The sequence below is a fragment of the Heptranchias perlo genome, chromosome 20 (assembly GCF_035084215.1).
Source record: "Heptranchias perlo isolate sHepPer1 chromosome 20, sHepPer1.hap1, whole genome shotgun sequence".
Taxonomy (NCBI): domain Eukaryota; kingdom Metazoa; phylum Chordata; class Chondrichthyes; order Hexanchiformes; family Hexanchidae; genus Heptranchias; species Heptranchias perlo.
In genome coordinates, this window is record NC_090344.1 from 48,083,409 (window position 1) to 48,105,310 (window position 21,902).

At 47.3% G+C, this 21,902-nt stretch overlaps 1 protein-coding gene across 1 annotated transcript in view; it reads right to left on the reverse strand.

The window, feature by feature from the left end:
- hk2 (hexokinase 2) overlaps positions 1-21,902 on the reverse strand; it is a 57,914-nt gene that overhangs the window by 25,150 nt on the left and 10,862 nt on the right. Inside the window, exon 3 of the mRNA XM_068001267.1 lies at positions 14,443-14,605. Within this exon, the coding sequence (XP_067857368.1) occupies positions 14,443-14,605 (163 nt within the window). The remainder of the gene's footprint in view (positions 1-14,442; positions 14,606-21,902) is intronic.

Genomic DNA, 21,902 nt, shown 5'->3' on the forward strand with positions numbered 1-21,902 from the left:
GACCAGCTTTGCTATTCAGTGGCTTTTCATTTATCTAACGTGTTCACCAGAGACCAAATTTCTTGGTCCTCCAGAGGTACATCACTTAAAAGGTAAATACTTTAAGTAACTTGACATGGAGATTTACTTAAATTTCTGGATTCATGACTCATTGGGCCCGATATTACCATGGCGGCGGGTTTGCGGCGGGGGGAGCGATTGGGTGCGTGGGTAACGCGCCCGGTGAAATCAGTCTGCCCCGCGCGCAATCGCAGGCTGATTGGATCCACTTACCTCTTGTTCCGGGTTCCCCGCTGCTCAGCTGCGCGTCGGGCGGACTGCGCATGCGCAGTAAGGTCTGTCAGCTGGAGGAGCCCTATTTAAAGGGGCAGTCCTCCACTGACTGATGCTGCAAGAAATAGGAAAAATTACAGCATGGAGCAGCCCAGGGGGAAGGCTGCTCCCAGGTTTAATGATGCCTCACTCCAGCTCTGATTAGATGGGGTGAGGAGGAGGGGGAGGACAGAGATCTTCCCCCCCGGCGGGCGGGAGGAAGCAGACTGCCTCTGCCACCAGGAAGGCCTGGCTCGAGGTGGCAGAGGAGGTCACCTGCACCACCAACATATCACCAACCTGCATACAGTGCAGGAGGCGCTGCAATGACCTAAGTAGGTCATTCCCCTACACTCCATCTGCCACATCACTGCCCCCACCCCACACCTCCTCCTGCACTGCCAACACTACTCTGTCACATTACTCCTCACACCCACTCAAAGCTCATCCTCATCTTACCTGCACTTACTCACCTCACCAGTACTCATCCCACCACTACCACTCAACCCAATCCTCATACAATCTCATGGCTCTATCTCGTACTCACCCTCTCCTGCATCTCTTTCACAGTCAGCCTCACTCAACCTGCCACTACCTGTGCTGCAGCCACAGGGCATGCGTCACATATGTGCAGTCGGAAGCGTAAGGCAAACGTGTCGTGAGCATGAAGGGGATGCACAAGCGTGTTTGAGGGTTTGTCATGGTTTTTACTTATATTTAATTTCTGATCAACTCACATTACATATTATATTGGCACCACTACTGTCACGTCTTTGCGAATCTTGTCTGGTTTGTGCAATAATGCCCTTTCCTGAGGATCACAATGAAGACCCACAACTGATGCCACCCATTGTGTCACTGCAGAGTGGTGTAGGTGTATTTACAGGGCTCTTTTGTGCAGACGACTGAGAGATGTCGGCGATGTCCCCGGTGGCACCCTGGAAGGATGTGGAGGAGAAGTTGTTGAGGGCAGTGGTGACTTTGACAGCGACAGGTAAGAAGATGGTGCTCGGGCCAGCCGGGAGCAGCTCGGCATGAAGGAGGCTGCAGATGTCCACGACTACATGTCAAGTGACTCTGAGCCTCCGTGTGCACTGCTGCTCAGAGAGGTCCAGGAAGCTGAGCCTCGGTCTGTGGACCCTGTGGCGAGGGTAGTGCCCTCTGCGACGCACCTCTCTCTGCGGTTGCCCTCCCTCCTGCTGTGCAGGTGGATGTGTCACAGCACTGTGTTGCGGGGCTCCACGTGTCAGAGGTGGATGGCGTGGCCGGCGAGGCTGGTGATGCTGTTCGCCCTGCGAGGAGGTCATGACTGCAGCTATGGCGGCCCCCATCCGGAAGATGCACATCTGAGGGGGTCCGCAAGGTAGGTACATGTGTCTGGACACCGGGGTAAGTGTGCAAGTTGGTGAATTTTATTGTTGGGAGGAGGGTGGTGGAGGCCAAATTTTGTCCAAGGAGACAGAGTGGCCTCCTGCAATGAGTGAGGGTCTCCCCCCACCACCTGTCAAATGGACCTTTGCAGCTGCCACAGGCTGATGGCTGCAACATGTTCATTTGAACTGGGAGTGTTTCCCCCAGTACGGGAAACAGTCCCAGTTGTTTGCAAAATCCCACCCCTCCTAAAATATCACGTTAATCAGGTCTCTAAATGACCTGAAATACCTAAATAAATACATTAAGTGGCACCCCGCCGGCTTTAATTGCCAGCGGGAGTCCCCCATACGGGGGCTGTGTCAGCGTGGAAGTGGGCGGGTTGGAGCCGGGCTCCCGACCCGCCCCGGGAATCCCCGATTTTCGGAGCCCCCCCCCCCCCCCCCCCCCCCCCCGCCAGGAACGCACCCGATAGCGGGTGCTAATATCGGGCCCATTGTCTCTCAAGGCCATCTCAGGAAGTATCTCCTCTGAGCAGCTCATTCAAAATCAGCAAGTCGCAATGCAGCGAGGCTACTTCAAATGAGACTGAGTACAGGGAGGCTATTCCCTCATGGAACACAAGCATAATACTGCGGATGCTGGAAATTTGAAATAAAAACAGAACATGCTGTAAAACAAACGGCAGGTCAGGGGGCAGCATCTGCGGAGAGAGTAACAGAGTTAACGTTTCAGGTCGATGACCTTTCATCACAACTGGAAGATGTCAGAGATTTAACAGTTTTTAAGCAAGTGCAGAGCCAGGGAAAAGGTGGCGGGGGAGCGGGGGGAAGGAAAGGAAAGGAAAGAATGAAGGGGAAGGTCTGTGGTGGTGCAGAGGGCAGGAGTGATTAAACGGCAAAAGGGATGATGATGCAAGGCAAAAGGGACAAGTAAAGATGGGTCCAGAGGAGGTGCAAATGGTTACAGCAGAATAGCAGAAGGGGAGATTGAGCACAGAAAATCTGGGAAGGAGGAGAAAGCTCCTGTGGCCCAGGAGTGTTGCGGAGATAAGTGGGTCGAGCCCAGATGTACGGACCAGCCGACCGGCCGTGCACCAATAGGGGACCCACACCCTAAGCACCAACCCACACCTCCTCAACTCCCCCGCCCTGTATCAATAGGGGACCCACACCCCAAGCACCAGCCCAAACCTCCTCCACTCACCCACCCTCTATCAATAGGGGACCCACACCCCACACCAGCCCACACCTCCTCCACTCCCCCGCCCTGTATCAATAGGGGACCCACACCCTAAGCACCAACCCACACCTCCTCCACTCCCCCGCCCTGTATCAATAGGGGACCCACACCCCAAGCACCAACCCACACCTCCTCCACTCCCCCGCCCAGTATCAATAGGGGACCCACACCCCAAGCACCAACCCAAACCTCCTCCACTCCCCCGCCCTGTATCAATAGGGGACCCACACCCCACACCTCCCCCACTCCCCCGCCCGGTATCAATAGGGGACCCACACCCCACACCAGCCCACACCTCCTCCACACTCCCGCCCTGTATCAATAGGGGACCCACACCATAAGCACCAACCCAAACCTCCTCCACTCCCCCGCCCTGTATCAATAGGGGACCCACACTCCAAGCACCAGCCCAAAGCTCCCCCACTTCCCCGCCCTGTATCAAAAGGGGACCTACACCCTAAGCACCAACCCAAACCTCCTCCACTCCCCCGCCCTGTATCAATAGGGGACCCACACCCCAAGCACCAACCCAAATCTCCACTCCCCTGCCCTGTATCGATAGGGGACCCACACCACAAGCACCAACCCAAATCTCCCCCACTCCCCCACCCTGTATCAATAGGGGACCCACACTCCAAGCACCAGCCCACACCTCCTCCACACCCCCGCCCTGTATCAATAGGGGACCCACACCCCAAGCACCAACCCACACCTCCCCCGCCCTGTATCAATAGGGGACCCACACCCCACACCAGCCCACACCTCCCCCACTCCCCCACCCTGTATCAATAGGGGACCCACACCCCAAGCACCAGCCCAGACCTCCTCCACTCCCCCACCCTGTATCAATAGGGGACCCACACCCCACACCTCCTCCACTCCCCACCCTGTATCAATAGGGGACCCACACCCCACACCTCCCCCACTCCCCCGCCCGGTATCAATAGGGGACCCACACCCCAAGCACCAACCCAAACCTCCTCCACTCCCCCGCCCTGTATCAATAGGGGACCCACACCCCAAGCACCAACCCAAACCTCCCCCACTCCCCTGCCCGGTATCAATAGGGGACCCACACCCCACACCAGCCCACACCTCCCCCACCCCCAGTGGCTCCGCTGCAGCCATCCTCCATTATCAGTACCTGCTATCTGAGAAAATAGGAGCAGTGGTTGTGATCTGAAGTTAATAAATTCGATGTTAAGTCTGTAAAGTGCCCTGTAAAAAGGTGAGATGCTGTTCTTTGAGCTTGCGTTGAGCTTCATTGGGACACTGAAGGAGGACAAGGACAGAGAGGTCAGAGTGGGAGTGGAATATAGAAATAAAGTGGCAAGCAACCAGAAGCTCAGGGTCCCGCTTGCAGACTGAACGGAGGGGTTCAGCAAAGCGATCATCCATGAGGCGGCTTCACAGACGAGTCTGATCTTGTCCTCACCTAATGTTCCTGGACCGCCAACGCATCAATTTTAAAATCAATTGTTTTCAAATCCCTCCATGGCCTCGCACCTCGCTTTCTCCGTAACCTCCTCCAGCCTTTCAACCTGCCGAGATCTCCGCGCTCCTCCAATTCTGGCCTCTTGCGCATTGCCGATTTCCTTCGCCCCGCTATTGGCGGCCGTGCCTTCAGCTGCCTAGGCCCTAATCTCTGAAATTCTCTCCCTGAACCTCTCCGCCTCTCTACCTCTCTCTCCTCCTTTAAAACACTCCTTAAAACCTATCTCTTCGACCAAGCTTTTGGTCACCTGTTCTAATATCTCTTTAAGTGGCTCGGTGTCAATTTTTGTATGATTACGCTCCTGTGAAGTCCCTGGGGACGTTTTACCACGTTAAAGACACTGTATAAATGCACGTTGGTGGTATGCACGAGCTTTGAGTGATTGGTGCTCCTGAACACGCAAATCCCTTTGCTCCTCCACACCTCCTAGCCTCTCACGATTTAGAAAATAGTCCCATTTGTTTTTCTCGGATCCAAAGTGGATGACATTACACTTCCCCACACTGAGTTCCATCTGCCACAGTCCTGCAATCAACCACCAAAGGTATAAGTTCATGTGTTCATGAGCCGTGCAAGTGTATCGTGACCCAACCAAGCTTCTGCAGTCTTCTTAATCAGAGGGATGAGAAATGACAACATTTTAGATCTAGTGCACGGAAATTATATTTTTTGTGAATATATCATTTACTCACTTCTCCCAGACACCAATTTGCTGGAGCAGTCTATCGAAGGGCAGGCAGAGGGAGCTACACTTACCAGATGTCATAAAGCATAAAGGCAGCAAACAAGGGCGAACTAATAAGAAGTGACGTGTGCAAATTTTAGGGTATTTCAAGTAAGCACACTTCTGCTTTGATCGCACATCTATTGCAACACTGACCTCTCTGTCCTCGTCCACCGACAGAGTCCCACTGGAGCTCAACACAAGCTCAAAGAACAGCACCTCATCTTTCTACTGAGTCCAGTCCAAGTCCCTTTGTAACTTTCTGCTCCCATCTAGGCAACTTCCTGTGCCTCCGAATTTAGTCACAGGCAAGAGAACCCGGATGTGGTTCTGGGCGAGCAGCCAGCTTTGGAGATGGTATTGATCCTATGGCTGTCCTCCAGCAAAGAAGCTCCCCTGTGCTTGTCACAATAATGGCTAATTAAACAGCAGCGAGCTGCCAAAAGTCAACACTGAACTCAAAACATGGGAGTGTCTGTTTTTAGTAGTTTATTTACAGCACCAGCCATCATGAACAAGACGCAATGACCATTGTCTGAACTTTTGGGCTGATGGCAGCAGCAATTCATTTGAACACATAAAATAACATGCCCATAAGACAGAGTATACCTCAACCTGTGCCGAATTAGCTGATCTTATTCAGACTGGAACAATTGGGTGGCCTGCGGTTACCGAAACTCACACACTCACTGGAAGACAGACAACGCCCTTCGAACAGGACCCCAAAATGAGTCAGTGCCTTCAGAAGAGGACAACCTCAGGCTCATAGCACAACGCCAGATTCATACAAACTGACTTCAATCAACCACCAAAGGAATCAGTTCATGCGTTCATGAGCCGTGCAAGTGTGTCGTGACCCACCCAGACTTCTGCAGTCTTCTTAATCAGAGGGATTTAGGTTTTAGATCTAGTGCACGGAAATTATATTTTTTGTGAATATATCATTTACTCACTTCTCCCAGACACCAATTTGCTCGAGCAGTCTATCGAAGGGCAGGCAGAGGGAGCTACACTTACCAGATGTCATAAAGCATAAAGGCAGCAAACAAGGGAGAACTAATAAGAAGTGACGTGTGCAAATTTTAGGGGATTTCAAGTTAGCACACTTCTGCTTAGATCGCACATCTGTTGCAACACAAGCTTTGGAACATTCAACCACGAGTGAAATGTCCTTCCTGCAGCCCAATTGTACAGGCACAATAGACACCTCATGTATCCACACAACAAATCCTTGCTGTGATACGATACCTATAAAGATTTTGTATGGTTCTGTCATGAGATGCTAATAAACTGCTGAACAGAAGAAAAAAACTGCCAATTCAGGCAACCTGTTGTTTCACAATTTTTTTTATTCGTTCATGGGACGTGGACTTCGCTGGCAAGACATTTGTTGCCCATCCCCCTAATTGCCCTTGAGAAGGTGGTGGTGAGCCGCCTTCTTGAGTGGCTTGCTGGACCATTTCAGAGGGCAATTGAGAATCATTGCTGTGGGTCTGGAGTCACAAAGAGGCCAGACCGGGTAAGGACGGCATGTTTCCTTCCCTCAAGGAAATTAGTGAACCAGATGGGTTTTTATGACAATCCGGGAGTTTCACAGCCACCACTGCGAGTTTCTTTTCATTCCCGATTTTATTTAATTAATTGAATTTAAATTCCCCAGCTGCCGTGGCGGGATTTGAACTCATGACACTTGATTATTAGTCCAGGCCTGTGGATTACTAGTCCAGTAACATAGCCACTATGATACCGTAGCCTTAATTGAGTCAGTGTGAAACCTGGTGGCAAGGGGCTAGCTTGTTATCAAAATATGGGATATTCATTTAAATAGAAATCGGCCATTCTTCAAGACTCCTGTCATGATTATTGTTATTTTTTAAGCAATTACTCTCATCAGACAATCATTTCTGGCGATTCTGATGCCGTGAACTGCTTTGGAGAAGGTACGGGATGTAGTTTTGCAACCATGAGTGGCACGTCCATAGAAAAAGTATTCATTGGTCATTTTTTCTTGAGTACCACTTGGTGCACAATACTCTTGTGACCTAATGACACAGGTCTTTTACCTTTCGCTGACAAAATAAGACTTTTCCCAACCGTCAGTCATGAAAATAGTGAAGCTAAAAAGGTCTGAGGTATAATTTCTAGTCTGTGTTGAATGAACTGATCCTTCGTTCTACAACTGATGCCTAGTTCTAGCACAAGAACGACAATTGGTCTTCGCAACCATAGACTAAGGGAAGGAAAAGAAACCAGCTGGGGTCCCCGTTCTAATGCACACGCTTGAGGACTGGGTGACCGTTGGATTGAGCTCGATTGGGATATTTCCCATTGTCAAGCACCGACCGTCTATGTTCGCATGTGAAAGATGGCCAATTAAGGGAGGTGTGGTCTGAGCAAAAGTCAGCACCCTAAGGGACAAGGAAAAATTGGCGAAATGGGAGGAATGCCAATTGGGCAGAATGTTAACATTTTCTGCACCACCACATTTCAGCGGCATCTGCAACCTCTCATTAGGGTTTCCATGTGTAGACAGGCAGAGGTAGAATGTCTCACCCTAAAGGAAAATCAGACACTTCATTTACTGTATACACACGCACACATGCACGTATGAAAAGGGGTTGAAAACTATGCTTGCTTTTGGCAATACGATACATTTGTATTATTAATATAATTTGTGCAGCACAACATTGGTACTTGGTTTCTCAGAAGTCACAGAGTCACCAAAAGGAATGCTGTTAAATCCTGTAAACAAACGGCATCTCAATCATTTGAGTACACGGAAATAGTGTTTGCATCAATCAGGAAGCAAATATTCACAGTTGCATGAGAGCAAGAGGTAACGTGGCAACTAATAAGAGGACAGGAGAGATTACAATGAGAGCAAACTTAGGGCAGATTAAAAACCGATATTTAAATACTAAATCAACATCATTCACATATGGAAAACCTTCATGTGGAAAGCCCATGCATTTGAACTTCTATGTAGTGCTGGCCTTTTCAGACTGCAACACTGCCTTCTTTGGTGCTGTTCATTGATACTCAGCTTACAGTTCCGCACGCTAACCAACATGATAAAGGGCCTTCGCTGTGTGGGTGTAGAAATGCTCCTTCAGCACTGGGACACTGTGAATAGTGTAAATGTGCTGCGTTGGATAGACTTGCGACAATCGCATTCCCTACTATATGGACAGTCACACAAAGGGATTGCTGTTAAACCATGTAATCGAAAAGCAGATGCTATCAGGCTGAGGCCAGTATACTGAACGTCTCAATACGGCCTAATTAATTAAATTAAAATTTTCCCTGCTGAAAAGTGTGCACGTATGAATGTTGGGCAAGGATAGGATTGGGCTCAGGCACAATAACCCATTCCAATGCTCAACTTACCATCCAAAATGGTCACTTTCCTGGTTAACTTAAAAAATGGCAGCTTGGCCAAGGTACCAAGGGGCTGTGACCATCCATGGAAGTGTGTCACTGCATGCATCAATGGTTTCAGGAGACGGGGGTTAAGGAAGAGGCAAAAATCACTATAAACATCAGTGAGCCTACTGCTCCTAATTCTCTGCAGACGCTCCTGATGAACGCGCTGTCTATTTGGGTGTTGTTAAGATGTGCGGTGCCTTTCACATCTCAAAAGCTTGCACTACTTTCCCAAGGTTCATTTGTTCCTGTGTACGTGGCAGAGGAACTGTACCCCAGCATCTCGTGGTCTTCAGCAGAGGAACTGAAACGTAGCAATAATCTTTGCAGAATTTGTCAGAGAATTGGAAAAATGTGATTCGAGAAGTTATGTTAAACTTACAGAGAACCTTGGTTAGACCACACTTAGAGTACTGTGCGCAGTTCTGGTTTCCATGTTACAAAATCGATATAGAACCACTGGAGAAAGTGCAAAAAAGGTTTACAAGAATGATACCAGAACTGAGAGGGTGCAACTCTCAAGAAAGATTGAACTGGCTGCGGCTCTTTTCTTTGGAAAAGAAAACGCTAAGGAATGACCTAATAGAAGTCTTTAAAATTATGAAGGGATTCAATGGGGTCGACGTAGAGAAGATGTTTCCACTTGTGGGGGAGACCGGAACTAGGGGACATAAATATAAGATAGTGACTATTAATCCAATAAGGAATTCAGGAGAAACTTCTTTACTCAGAGAATGGTTAGAATGTGGAACTTGCTACCAAATGGAGTGGTTGAGGCGAATAACATAGATGCATTTAAGGGGAAACTAGAAAAGTACACGAGGGAGAAAGTAACAGAAAGATATGCTGATAGAGTTAGATGAGGTCAGATGGGAGGAGGCTCGTATGGAGCATAAATGCCAGCATAGACTAGTTGGGCCGAATGGCCTGTTTCTGTGCTGTAAATTGTATGTAATTCTGTTCTATGAAACTGAACCCCGGCATCTCGCGGTCTTCAGCAGAGGAGGGCCCGAGCATAAGAAAAAAGCCTTGATTGAAACTGAAAGGGGTCCAGTGACTGTTGGAGATGTGCATGGCATCCAATCTCCACATGGAACAAGCCAACTTTGCAAAGGTCAGTACCTCCCTGGAGCGAAAGCAAACTAAAACAAGGCTTGGTTTGTATGTGGAAAATCTGGGCAATCCAATACAAAATTAGATACTGTCATTGCGCAGTTAGCAACTAAGCTTACAATTTTCAAAACACTAAGTTAGACTTTTCTGATGATATGGAGGCAGCAGCAGACTAAACAATTGGAAATCTCTGTAGTTGCATCATCTGGATTAAGAGAGTCTGTACAGCCTGTTCAGTGTATTGTGTTTTGTCATGTCTCAGAGATGCCCTTGGGTAGAAAATCATGTTTTGAAGCTCAGAGAGAGCACAACAGTCAGCACCACTTTTTTTTTTAGATACAGTTCGATGCAACACGCCAATTTCAGGGGTCAGAGGTGTAAGATTAAATGTAAGAGGATTTAGCACAGCGAGCAGCAGAGACTTTTCTTTTCCGCACGGAGGGTTGTGAGGCTGTGGAATTCAGTAGCAGAGTTGGCAACTAAAGCAGATGCCAAGTGCACATTTAAGAATAGGTTCGATAGGTGGTTAAAGGAAAGTGAAATAAAGGGATATGGGAACAGGGTTAAACACATGGGATTAGGGCTACTTGCTCTCGAGGCAGTACAAAGAAGGTTCACTCGGTTAATCCTGGGGATGAGGGGGCGGACGTATGAGGAAAGGTTGAGTAGATTGGGACTCTACTCATTGGAGTTCAGAAGAATGAGAGGCGATCTTATTGAAACATTTCAGATTGTGAAGGGGCTTGATCGGGTGGATGCGGTAAGGATGTTCCCAAGGATGGGTGAAACTAGAACTAGAATCTTAGAATAAGGGGCTGCTCTTTCAAAACTGAGATGAGGAGAAACTTCTTCACTCAGAGGGTAGTAGGTCTGTGGAATTTGCTGCCCCAGGAAGCTGTGGAAGCTAAATCATTAAATAAATTTAAAACAGAAATAGACAGTTTCCTCGAAGTAAAGGGAATTAGGGGTTACGGGGAGTGGGCAGGAAATTGGGCATGAATTTAGATTTGAGGTTAGGATCAGATCAGCCATGATCTTATTGAATGGCGGAGCAGGCTCGAGGGGCCGATTGGCCTACTCCTGCTCCTATTTCTTATGTTCTGATGTTCTACTGCTCTCATGGGGGATAAACACACCAACATGGGCTGGATTGGGCCGAATGACCTGCTTCCATGTTGCAATTTCTACGTAATTCTATTGAGCATCTTTTACAGCTCCTATTTGGGAAAGCTGAAAACTTTGTCCCTTTGAATCTCCAATTGTGTCGTTGTGAGTGAATTTTGAGGCTTTATACTATGTCTTTCCATTTACTTGCTCAACAGGTATTTTCACCAGAACCGGAAGCAGCAAAACTTGTTGGGACCAGTTGGTGAGTCCAAGGGGATGAAATTAAAACGGAATTGCAGTTGCCCTGGCCACAATTTCTGAGATTTTCTTGAGATATTAATCTCTTTCCCTCAGGCCACTAAGATGCCCAACCAGTTACCTAATCACGAATCAGGACCATCATTGGGTCCTTTTTGGCTCGTCTAACTAGAAAAAAAAACTACATTTGCCCTGTCACAGCATCCATTAAGTGAGTCCAAGGTCTTTGCCTCCATCACCCTATCCAGAAATCCATCCGCCAGCCCCTGAACCACTCAGAAAATAAATTAAACAGGAAAATGTTCAAACTTAGTCATAACTCTTTCTCACATCTCTTCTTCACTCACCACTACTGCACAAACATCTTTGAAAGAAAGAACTTATCATGTCGTCAAGACGTCCCAGAGTGCTTCACAAGCAATGAGTTACTTTTGAAATGCAATTGCCGTGATGGTGAAGGGAAACAGCCTGAATCTCAGCTTCAAAGGAAGGCCCCAAATAGCGTTTCAATCTCACACATCGACAAAATCTGAATGGTCCCTTGGAGTGAGATTTCAATTCAGTGCCAAATTTGTGCAGTTGGGTCGAGGAGATTGGTCGAGACGGCCTCACCTCACTTCACTTGAGGCCCAAGACATTCACCCCATCAATCTGGGCCGAGAAGAACAGTGACCCAATGTAACTAACTCGCTGGTGGGGCTGAGTGGTGCAGTTAGAGCGCAACACAGGGTTTGTGGGTGACGGAGTTTTTTCCGAGATGAATGAGCCAAAATGGGCCCAATAATGATCCTGACCCAAAGCTAACAGGGTATTGGGTTTGTATTGATAGAACCATTCGGTACAAATCAAAGGACACCACTCTGTCATTATACAGGTCGTCAGTTAGACCGCATCTGGAGTACTGCGCCCAGTTATGGTCCCCTCACATGGTGGTTGATATCGTGGCCTTGGAAAAGGTTCAGAAGACAGCTACAAGAATGATCCCCACTGAAGAACATAAGAAATAGGAGCAGGAGTAGGCCAATCGGCCCCTCGAGCCTGCTCCGTCATTTAATAAGATCATGGCTGATCTGATCCTAACCTCAAATCTAAATTCATGTCCAATTTCCTGCCCGCTCCCCGTAACCCCTAATTCCCTTTACTTCTAGGAAGCTGTCTATTTCTGTTTTAAATTTATTTAATGATGTAGCTTCCACAGCTTCCTGGGGCAGAAAATTCCACAGACCGACTACCCTCTGAGTGAAGAAGTTTCTCCTCATCTCAGTTTTGAAAGAGCAGCCCCTTATTCAAAGATTATGCCCCCTAGTTCTAGTTTCACCCATCCTTGGGAACATCCTTACCGCATCCACCCGATCAAGCCCCTTCATAATCTTCAAGACCCTTAGTTACTCCCATAGGCTTAAGGAGCTGGGTCTATCTACTTTCGAGCAGTGTAGATTTAGAGGAGACCTGATAGAGGTATATAAGATAATGAAAGGGCTGGATTGGGTGCCTATTGATAGATTATTTCAGTTTGACAGACTGGGGAGGACCAGGGGGCTTGCGTTCAGTCGGGATAGGCTAGAGGTTGGGCGGTTCTTCCTTTCCCAGGGATTAGTGAGTCTCTGGAATGTGTTGCCGGCTGGTGGGATGGGTGCTGACTCTTTGCAAGCCTTCAAGAAGAACTAGTTATGATGCTCCAGCCATCACGAGTGTGAGGCAGGCTTGATGGACCAGGTGGTCTTTGCCTGCCCGTCATTTTCATGTGTTCGCATGACTAGGTAACTCGTTGGACACCTTCGTGCCCTGAGGGAAAGAGACGAATATCTCGAGACAATCTCAGAAACTGTTGCCATGGCAACCACAACCACCCGTGTTAATTTCATCCCCTCAGTCTCACGGACTGTTCCTAACCAGTTTTGCTTACAATTTCACCCCTCCTTTTCTGAAACTTCCGACTCATGATGGGAGACAGTTCCACCAGCACCTGTCGGTCTCAGGTACTTCACTCGAGTTGCCATTCTCCATGAGTGAACCAAGACACCGAGTGTTGTTGAGGGCTCTATAGTTGAGAAGATCCAGTGCTCCCCCTGCACTCACGTGCACCCCCTTTTACAGATGGAATCACTGGAGCCATCAGAAGCAGGTTCCCTGGATTTTTCCCCTCCTTGTCCAGGGGGAACAGCAGCCAAATTTAATGGCCCAAATCGTGTTTCTGGCGAAAATCAGTTAATTCATAACAGCCCTGGAATTGTACCTGAATTCCTCTGATTTGTGTGGCTTTCCAGTCCACTGGATGATGTATTTTACAATAGGCCAATGGGGTTGGATTGGGGGGGGGTGCTTGTTCATGGTGGTGGTGAGCTCGTAAGTTAACGGCATGGAAAAAAGATATCAGTATAAATCTAAAGCTTTGCTTATGCTCAAAGTGTAATCAAATGCACGCAATGGGATTTAGACTGACTGCCCCATTTTACCCCGCTCCATTTACAGCTCCATTAAGACAGCAGCATCATTTCTTCAAATATAAATGCCAGTGGGCATAATTAGCGGGCAGAGGAGGCATTTCCAAATGAACGGCGATGACTCAATGACCTCCTTTCCCATTGTAATTTCTGTAATTTTATCAGTACAGGAAGCTTAATCTGCATCTAACCCAAGCAGCAGCTTTTCTAGTTTTAATCTCCACACAAGACTTTGACAGAAACAATTTCTCTTTCACTTGACATAGTGCACAGAAAATAAACCATTCGACCCAACTGGTCTATGTCGGTGTTTATGTTCCACACGAGCCTCCTCCCGCCCCTCTTCATCCAACCCGATCAGCATATCTATTCCTTTCTTCCTCATGTGTTCAACTAGCTTCCCCTGAAATGCATCTATGCAACAACAGAAAACCATAACGTAGAATTAGTGTGCGTTTTTGCTCTGACGTGCTGTGCAATAGAGTGAGCAGCGCTCAGGTTCACACCCACAATTATTAAGCATTAGAGTTCACCATTTCTAACCATGGCATTGGAAGAGGGAGTTAAATATGGAGGCCAGGTGCTTTACCACAAGAAAGGAATAAATATTGGAGGCCAGCTCACCTCGAGAACCACTTCTGGCCATCTCCTAGCACCCAGCTCCAAACGCAAAACTGGCACTTAATTTTTCCAAACCATTGGTTCCCCAACAACAGGGGTGAGAAGTGTTGTCTTGAGCAACTATTGCAGTTAAATCATCCTTCAGGTAGAATTTTCCAAACACACACAGTTGGCCATTCACCATGGTCATTTTACAGGACACCAGTTCTTAAAGGTGGCTCTGCTGGACCATGTGCGGTTACAGTAACTCAAACCTGATGTAAAGGCGAGTTGGGCAGGGAGGGGGCTCACGCGTGCTTGTCTGAAAAGGTCTTCCAAAAACCCGTCCTCACCTGTTCCGTCGGGAGTTGACCTGACAAACGTCGGCAGCATCTTGACAGATGATGTTGGGTTGGTATCTTTCCCGAGACCTTGCGCCATCTCTGTCAGAAAGCGAGTGGATATGTCGTGCAGTGACTCATCCGAAAGCCGCATGTGGTAGAGGTATTTGTCGACCTGGAGAGAAAAAAAAGACACAAGAGTCAGTTGCCCGAGGCGAAAGTGGGAGGAGCAAGTTTCGATTTAGAATACTTCGGGCCACGTTGATCCCTAAAGACCAGGATCCAACTGGCTTTGGTAGCCCTCATGCAGGTCGCAGAAACAATCTGGCAAGATTCAGTTCCTGATCACGGACCCTCGTCACCCTCCCCTACCCTCCCTTGCTGAAAAGTGTAGGTGTGTGAGATGCTGGGTCAAAAGAGGGTAAGACTCATCTGTCATGCTCCCCGCAAAGGAATAGCCTACTAACTATCTAGGCCAGGGGCAGCCATGCTTTTGTTTATGTGCGGTGATAGCTGTGTGCCATGGGACTTCAGGAGGCCATGTATGTTAATTGTATCCCTATCAATTAGTGTTAATTGTATTCAGGTGGTGTGTAGTAATCCAGGGTGTGGTGTGGATCTCTATGAATAAAGGCTTGGAAGCAACTGAAGACCAGGCTCTTGTATTCTAATCTTCACCACCTGGCTATCCAGTTTGTGACAATGTATAAAATTGAAATCCATGTTTCCATTAGTTTGTGTGTCCTCAAGTTGCTGATTTCAGCTGGAGAATGTCCATCCAGTAAAGGGAATTCGGAGCACTCAACAAGCCAAAACAAATAACAAGCATTGCCACAAATGGCACGAGCTATGAAAGAAAGGAGCAACTTGTATATATATAGCACCTTTCTCATCCTGAAGATGTCCCAAAGCACCTCACAGCCAACAAATTACTTCTAAACTAGCCACTGTTATTATGTAGCCAATTGGTGCACAATTAATCTGTTTTCAAAGCACTGGTTGTGGGAAGAACATTGGCCAGGATACAGGGAGAACTCCCTGCTCTTCTTCAAAAAAAGATTTCCCTGTGCCATCATGTGCACAGCCAAGAGGGACCCTTTTCCTCTTTTGATGCTGCTCTGTCGGTAAATTTGAGAATGTTTGCAACAATGACCCCAGGTGATTTTCTGCTCCGCCACCCTCTCCACGTGGGCAAGCAATGCCAGGAACCCGTTTACCCTTCCCCACGACGAGATTGGTATTATCGGATAGGTAAACGGGAAAATCACTTGGCTCCGGGGGTTAAATATGGAAAAAGAGCTGGAACCAAACATTAATCCTGGACCCGGACATTTTGCGATTCTGATGTCTGGTGTGAAATAAATCGCAACGCAGTTGGACCTGCGATGACTCTCGTGATACGACCAGGTCATAATTTAATGCTCACAATCCTGACTCGTTGGTCAACAGACCTTTGGAATGTGCTGTCAGTCAATGACCACATTTTTTAAAGACCTGCACCCTTGTTCCAGGATGCAGCCCCAGTGGGTGAAGGCACAGGAAATTGGATGAAATTTTGCTTGTGTTACCTGTGATTTTCTCCCCATTTTCCTAAAGGCACCAGCTTGTCCTCTTATGTACCATTCCTAATGAAAGTTAATATTACATTCCCAATATAATGACCTCATGGAGGTCTTTTAAAATAGGGTTTGATAGGGTAGATGTGGAGAAGATGTTTCCAACTGTGGGGGAGTCCAAAACTAGAAGCCGTAAAGATATGAGAGTCTCTAATAAATCCAATAGGGAATTCAGGAGAATCTTCTTTATCCAGAGAGTGGTTGGAATGTGGAACTTGCTACCAACTTAAGAAAAGACATACTTGCTCTCGAGGCAGTACAAAGAAGGTTCACTCGGTTAATCCCGGGAATGAGGGGGCGGACATATGAGGAGAGGTTGAGTAGATTGGGACTCTACTCATTGGAGTTCAGAAGAATGAGAGGCGATCTTATTGAAACATATAAGATTGTGAAGGGGCTTGATCGGGTGGATGCAGTAAGGATGTTCCCAAGGATGGGTGAAACTAGAACTAGGGGGCATAATCTTAGAATAAGGGGCTGCTCTTTCAAAACTGAGATGAGGAGAAACTTCTTCACTCAGAGGGTGGTAGGTCTGTGGAATTTGCTGCCCCAGGAAGCTGTGGGAAGTTACATCATTAAATAAATTTAAAACAGAAATAGACAGTTTCCTAGAAGTAAAGGGAATTAGGGGTTACGGGGAGCGGGCAGGAAATTGGACATGAAGCTGAGTTCGGATCGGTCAAGGCCCTGTGGGTGGCGGAGAGGGTCCAGGGGCTGAGTGGCCGGGTCCTGCTCCTGCTTCTTGTGTTCTTTAGATTTGAGGTTAGGATCAGATCAGCCATGATCTTATTGAATGGCGGAGCAGGCTCGAGGGGCCGATTGGCCTACTCCTGCTCCTATTTCTTATGTTCTTATGTACCACAAGGAGTAGTTGAGGCGAATAGCATAGATGCATTTAAGGGGAAGCTGGATAAATACATGAGGGAGAAAGGAATAGGAGGTTATCCTGATAGGGTGAGACAAAGAAGGATGGGAGGAGGCTCATGTGGAGCAGAAACACCGGCATGGACCTGTTGGGCCGAGTGGCCTGTTTCCGTGCTGTAAATTCTATGTGATTCCGTGCCAGCAGTTATCTGGCTACTTGACCAGAGAAGGCATCACACCCGAGCCTAAATCTCTCCTTACCCAAAATCGAAAGGAGCCCAGCCCAGGAAACACGGAATTCCTTGGAGCTGCCGGTAGTCGAAGGGTTAAGAGGCTGAAGTCAGGCCTAAAGATTTCAGTGAATTTGTTCAGTTGCTGAATCTGACACTGACGATTTGGAGTGGAGCCGTGGAAATTCAACCGTCAAGTAAAGCCGTCACTCCCCCTGTGTTACTGCTAATTCGAGTGACTTACAGGAAACGACTGGACTTTCCACAAAGAAATTCTGATACTCAGTAGTGTGATACTGCAGGGTGCGTCATGCATTCCCTATCAAACTAGTTTCCCTTCCCAGCATTACATCAGCAGTGCCAGTCAGATTGGATCTGCTAAAGAGGGGGAAGCACACGCTGTGCAAGTCACACAGTAACCTTTTGGCAGCTGCTGTTACTTGATTTGCTCTTTTTCGTACATGTTACACATCACGTGGTGAGCTATCACAGCACAATGCGGAACACAATCATATCGCACACAATTAAACTCCGTGAGACAAGTGTCTTTCCCTCGTATCAGACACATTCTAGCTTCAACATTTGGCACTAAGTTGATGGAATTTAAGTTCAGGCTTCATTTGTTTGTTCATGACTATGTCTCTTTTTTAAAAAAAGTTCAGTGTTTTGATATCATACAATATTGGTTATCAATGTTAAACTATAAAAATAAAAGCTTTTGGTGAAGCCATTTATCTTGCACAGTTGATCAAGATAACGTTCCCATGTCAGAGAGGCAGACACACCCTGAAATGGATACTGATACACTTACATCGAAAACACAAAGAGGAGAAAGACAGATAGAGAGCAAGAGAGTCAGACATACAGATACATGCACATGCAGAAACGGATGCAGATACTGGTGCAATTACATAGGAATCAGAGAGGGGAGAACGAGAGAGAGAGAGAGGGGGGAGAAAACGAGAGAGAGAGAGAGAGAGAGGAAGAACGAGAGAGAAAGAGAGGGGAGAACGAGAGAGAGGGAGAGAGAGAGGGGGAGAACGAGAGAGGGGGGAGAACGAGAGAGGGGGAGAACGAGAGAGGGGGAGAACGAGAGAGGGGGAGAACGAGAGAGGGGGAGAGAGAAGGGGAGGACAAGAGAGAGGGAAAGGGAGAACGAGAGAGAGAGAACGAACGAGAGAGAGAGAAAGGAGAGAAAAGAGAGAAAAAGAGGGAGAGAGCGAAAGAGGTACAGAGACAGACAGATATATCGATAGATACAGACTTGTGCAGAAAAGGGTGCATATACTGACACTTACAAAGCAAACAAACAGAGAGAGGCAGACAGAGAATATGAAAAGTCACTGAAATGAAAATGGGGGTTGGAGGAGAGGGACACACAAACAGATGCACACAGACAGAAATGCAGAGACAGACACACAAATAGTCAAGAAAGCCCACACAAAATCCTCCCACTGCCTGATCCCACCACTCATTTTTGGAAGTCAGCTCTTCCACCTCCTTGTATTCACATCGTCTTGACAGAAGTAGAGCACAGCACTCTTTACTTTGCCAATGCAGTCGTCACACAATTGCACCAGGGGGAGGGGGTGCGAGCTCATTGACAGTAAGGTGTTGAACAGACAATCTCTTTGCCGTGCTAACCTTTTGTAATAAAAAAACCATTGGTGCGCAACAATGCTCAAAGCCCTCGTATCTAATCCCCGCTTGGGGCCGTCAGCTAAAGTCTCAGCTGAAGGTGGCTGTTGGAGGGAGGAGCTGGAATCAGGCTCAACGATGCAGAGGGGGAAATCAACCAGAGTTCCCACTCGTGATCACGGAGCGGTGGCGCCCCTGCTGGAATAATTCACAGGTGGATGTTGGACGAGGACACGATTGGGAATGGCTGTGATTGCACCACAGGTGAATAGCCTGCCAACACACTCTGTCAAGGCTCATATACAAATAATGGCTGCTTGGGTGAGCAGTTAATGACTTCAGGAGAGAATAGAGGAAGAATGTTACTGAGATGCACTGGATATTCAATAATTTTACTTCCAAAATGCACGCGCACACACACACACACACACACACACAGGCACACAGGCACGCGCACGCACACACACACACACACTGGCACGCACACACACACACACACACACACACACAGGCACGCACGCACGCACACACAGGCACGCACACACACACACACACACACACACGCACACAGGCACGCACGCACACACGCACACACACAGGCACGCACACACACACACACAGGCACGCACACGCACACGCACACAGGCACGCACACACAGGCACACACACACACGCACACACGCAGGGACGCACACACACACACACACACACAGAGTTAAAAATGACTTCTGTATGTTTCTGATGTTGAATATTGTTTAGTAGAAGAAATGTAAAGAACCAATTTCTCTTTTTAAAAAAAAATGATGCCTCTGAGAAACTACTTTGGACTGAAATATTTTGCCCTTTTTCCGAGCTCTCCTTTCAGATCGAATGGTCCGGCCCACAGATATCCCATGGCAACAATCAATAATGTTGCTCTGTGAACCCACAAGGAGACAGTCTTGACTGGTGCCCTCCTCCTATCACAGTCAAAGCCCAGTCAAATCTGGAAAGCTTGTTCCAATTCTAACTGCAATCTCCTTGTGAAGAGTTACTTCCACTCGGCTGTCCTGCAATGGATTCGCCTGCAATTCCACTGGTGATAACATCACTAACCGTTCAAATGAGAATCCCCTCACATTACACATGCCATAAGTGTTGTTTCATAAAACCATTTCCCCTGTCTCCTTTCTCCCACTACAATAGAAAATAAGTGCCCAGTTCATCCACATCATCGACTCATCAAAAAGCTTTCTGTCTCAACTTACAAAGAGCAAAGCAACGAGATGCAAAATGTTGTTGCGCAAGGAGCAACCAGACAAACAAACAGGGCAAAACCACTGAAGCCTTCCTTGGCCGGTTAAGATTCTGCAAATCACTATTAAATATAAATGCTGCATATCGCTGAGGGCCTGATTCTGCTTTATGAACTGGCGAAGTGGAATTCATGTGAGGAGAGACGAGATATTTCTATTTATTGCACAAGATAGCAGTTCAAGCCTTTAATGGAATACCTTCATTGATAATGGAAATGATGAAATCCTAAAAGCACTCAAGAAACAGAATGTTAAATGTAAAACGGTTTGCAGGGAGATTACCTCCGGCGGGAGCGAGGGACGGCGGGGGGGGAATGCAGAACATGCGCTGGGTTTATGTTGTACGTGTCACAAGGCATGAAGCAATCATCTGTGGGAGGCAGTGGAGAGAAGAGGAATCTGATGTTAATCTGGCAAAGACACCATGTTTGAATAGAGGCAGTGTGATTATAATGGGAGTTCGAATGTGCCTCATTGTCAAACTGTTCTCAAGTATGAAATAACAGTGTTCATTTAATCGGAATGCGCCAATTAGAGGCTTGATTAACTATTAATGGTCATCTACGTTTCTACTTGGCTACCTGCGTCAGACTTTATTATTCAGGAATAGCTGCGGCGACGGATGCAGTGATCGTGTTAAAATAGGCACTGAACTGATCAAACGATCACAGCCTGCAGGCCAACTGGACTCTCCTGCGAGCATCAGCTCATTTATGGAACAAGGTGCTCAGCCCAGGTTTCTCAGCCTTGTTGTCGTCGGATGTAGTACTCTGATCAGAAAAACCAATACAAGGGAACCACACAAGTACATTGCCTCGTGATACTACTGTGCACTGTTTGGGATGTATTATATTCTTAGGGTGTATTTCAGCCTGAAGGCTCAAGTCAAATCTATTTCATTTGCTATTTTTAATATGCTAACAGGTCTCTCAGTGAATTGGATGATGCGTTATTTTATAAGGAAAGGACTGCCAAACCCTGCAAGTCACAATGTATTATTCTGCTGCTGAGTTGCAACTAAGTTTTGTTTTCATTCTCAGGCTGCGGACGATGCCGGCAATGCCGGCATTTATTGCCCATCCCTCGTTGCCCTGAGATGGTAGTGGTGATAGAGGGGCTTGATGGGTCACTTCAGAGGGCAGTTAAGAGTCAACCATTTTGGTGTGGCACTGGATTCATATATGGGCCAGACCGGGTAAGGTTTCCTTCCCAAAAGGACATCACTCGGTGTCAAATTTTGTTTGATAACAGAAGCACCTTGGGACGTTTCACTCCATTAAAGTGCGATATAAATGCAAGTTGTTGTTGTAGTAGTGAACCTGTTGCACTTTTCCCACAGATATCACAGTCACTTACACTGATACCAGTGCATCAGACTTTCACTTCCAGATTTTCTTTTTTAAAAACTGAATTCAAATTCTCAAACTGGCACGGGTGGGATTTGAACTCACGTCCTCTGGATTATTAGTCCAGGCTTTCTGGATACCATACCCACCACACCACCATACCCACTGCCTCTAAAGCCACAAAGGAGAATTGTTGTTAAATAAATGGAGCCTCGGGATTTAATTGTTTGGTGAGGAACTGGTCCAGATTGGAAAATGCTTGCAAGTCAGACGATGCGCGGTCTCGTAACGACCAAAGCATCACATGCAATGCACAATTTTTATTCTGCTGCTCAGGAGAAGTCGTGCCTCCGTAAAGCAGCAAAATTTCATTTCCGTTAGCTAAACACTGGGTGAGTTCAGAGTTTAAGTGCTATTAAGGCGGCAGGTCAGGTCCCTCCCTGGCTTTGATTGCCATTTTTTTTTTAAAAAGTGAAGTTGGTA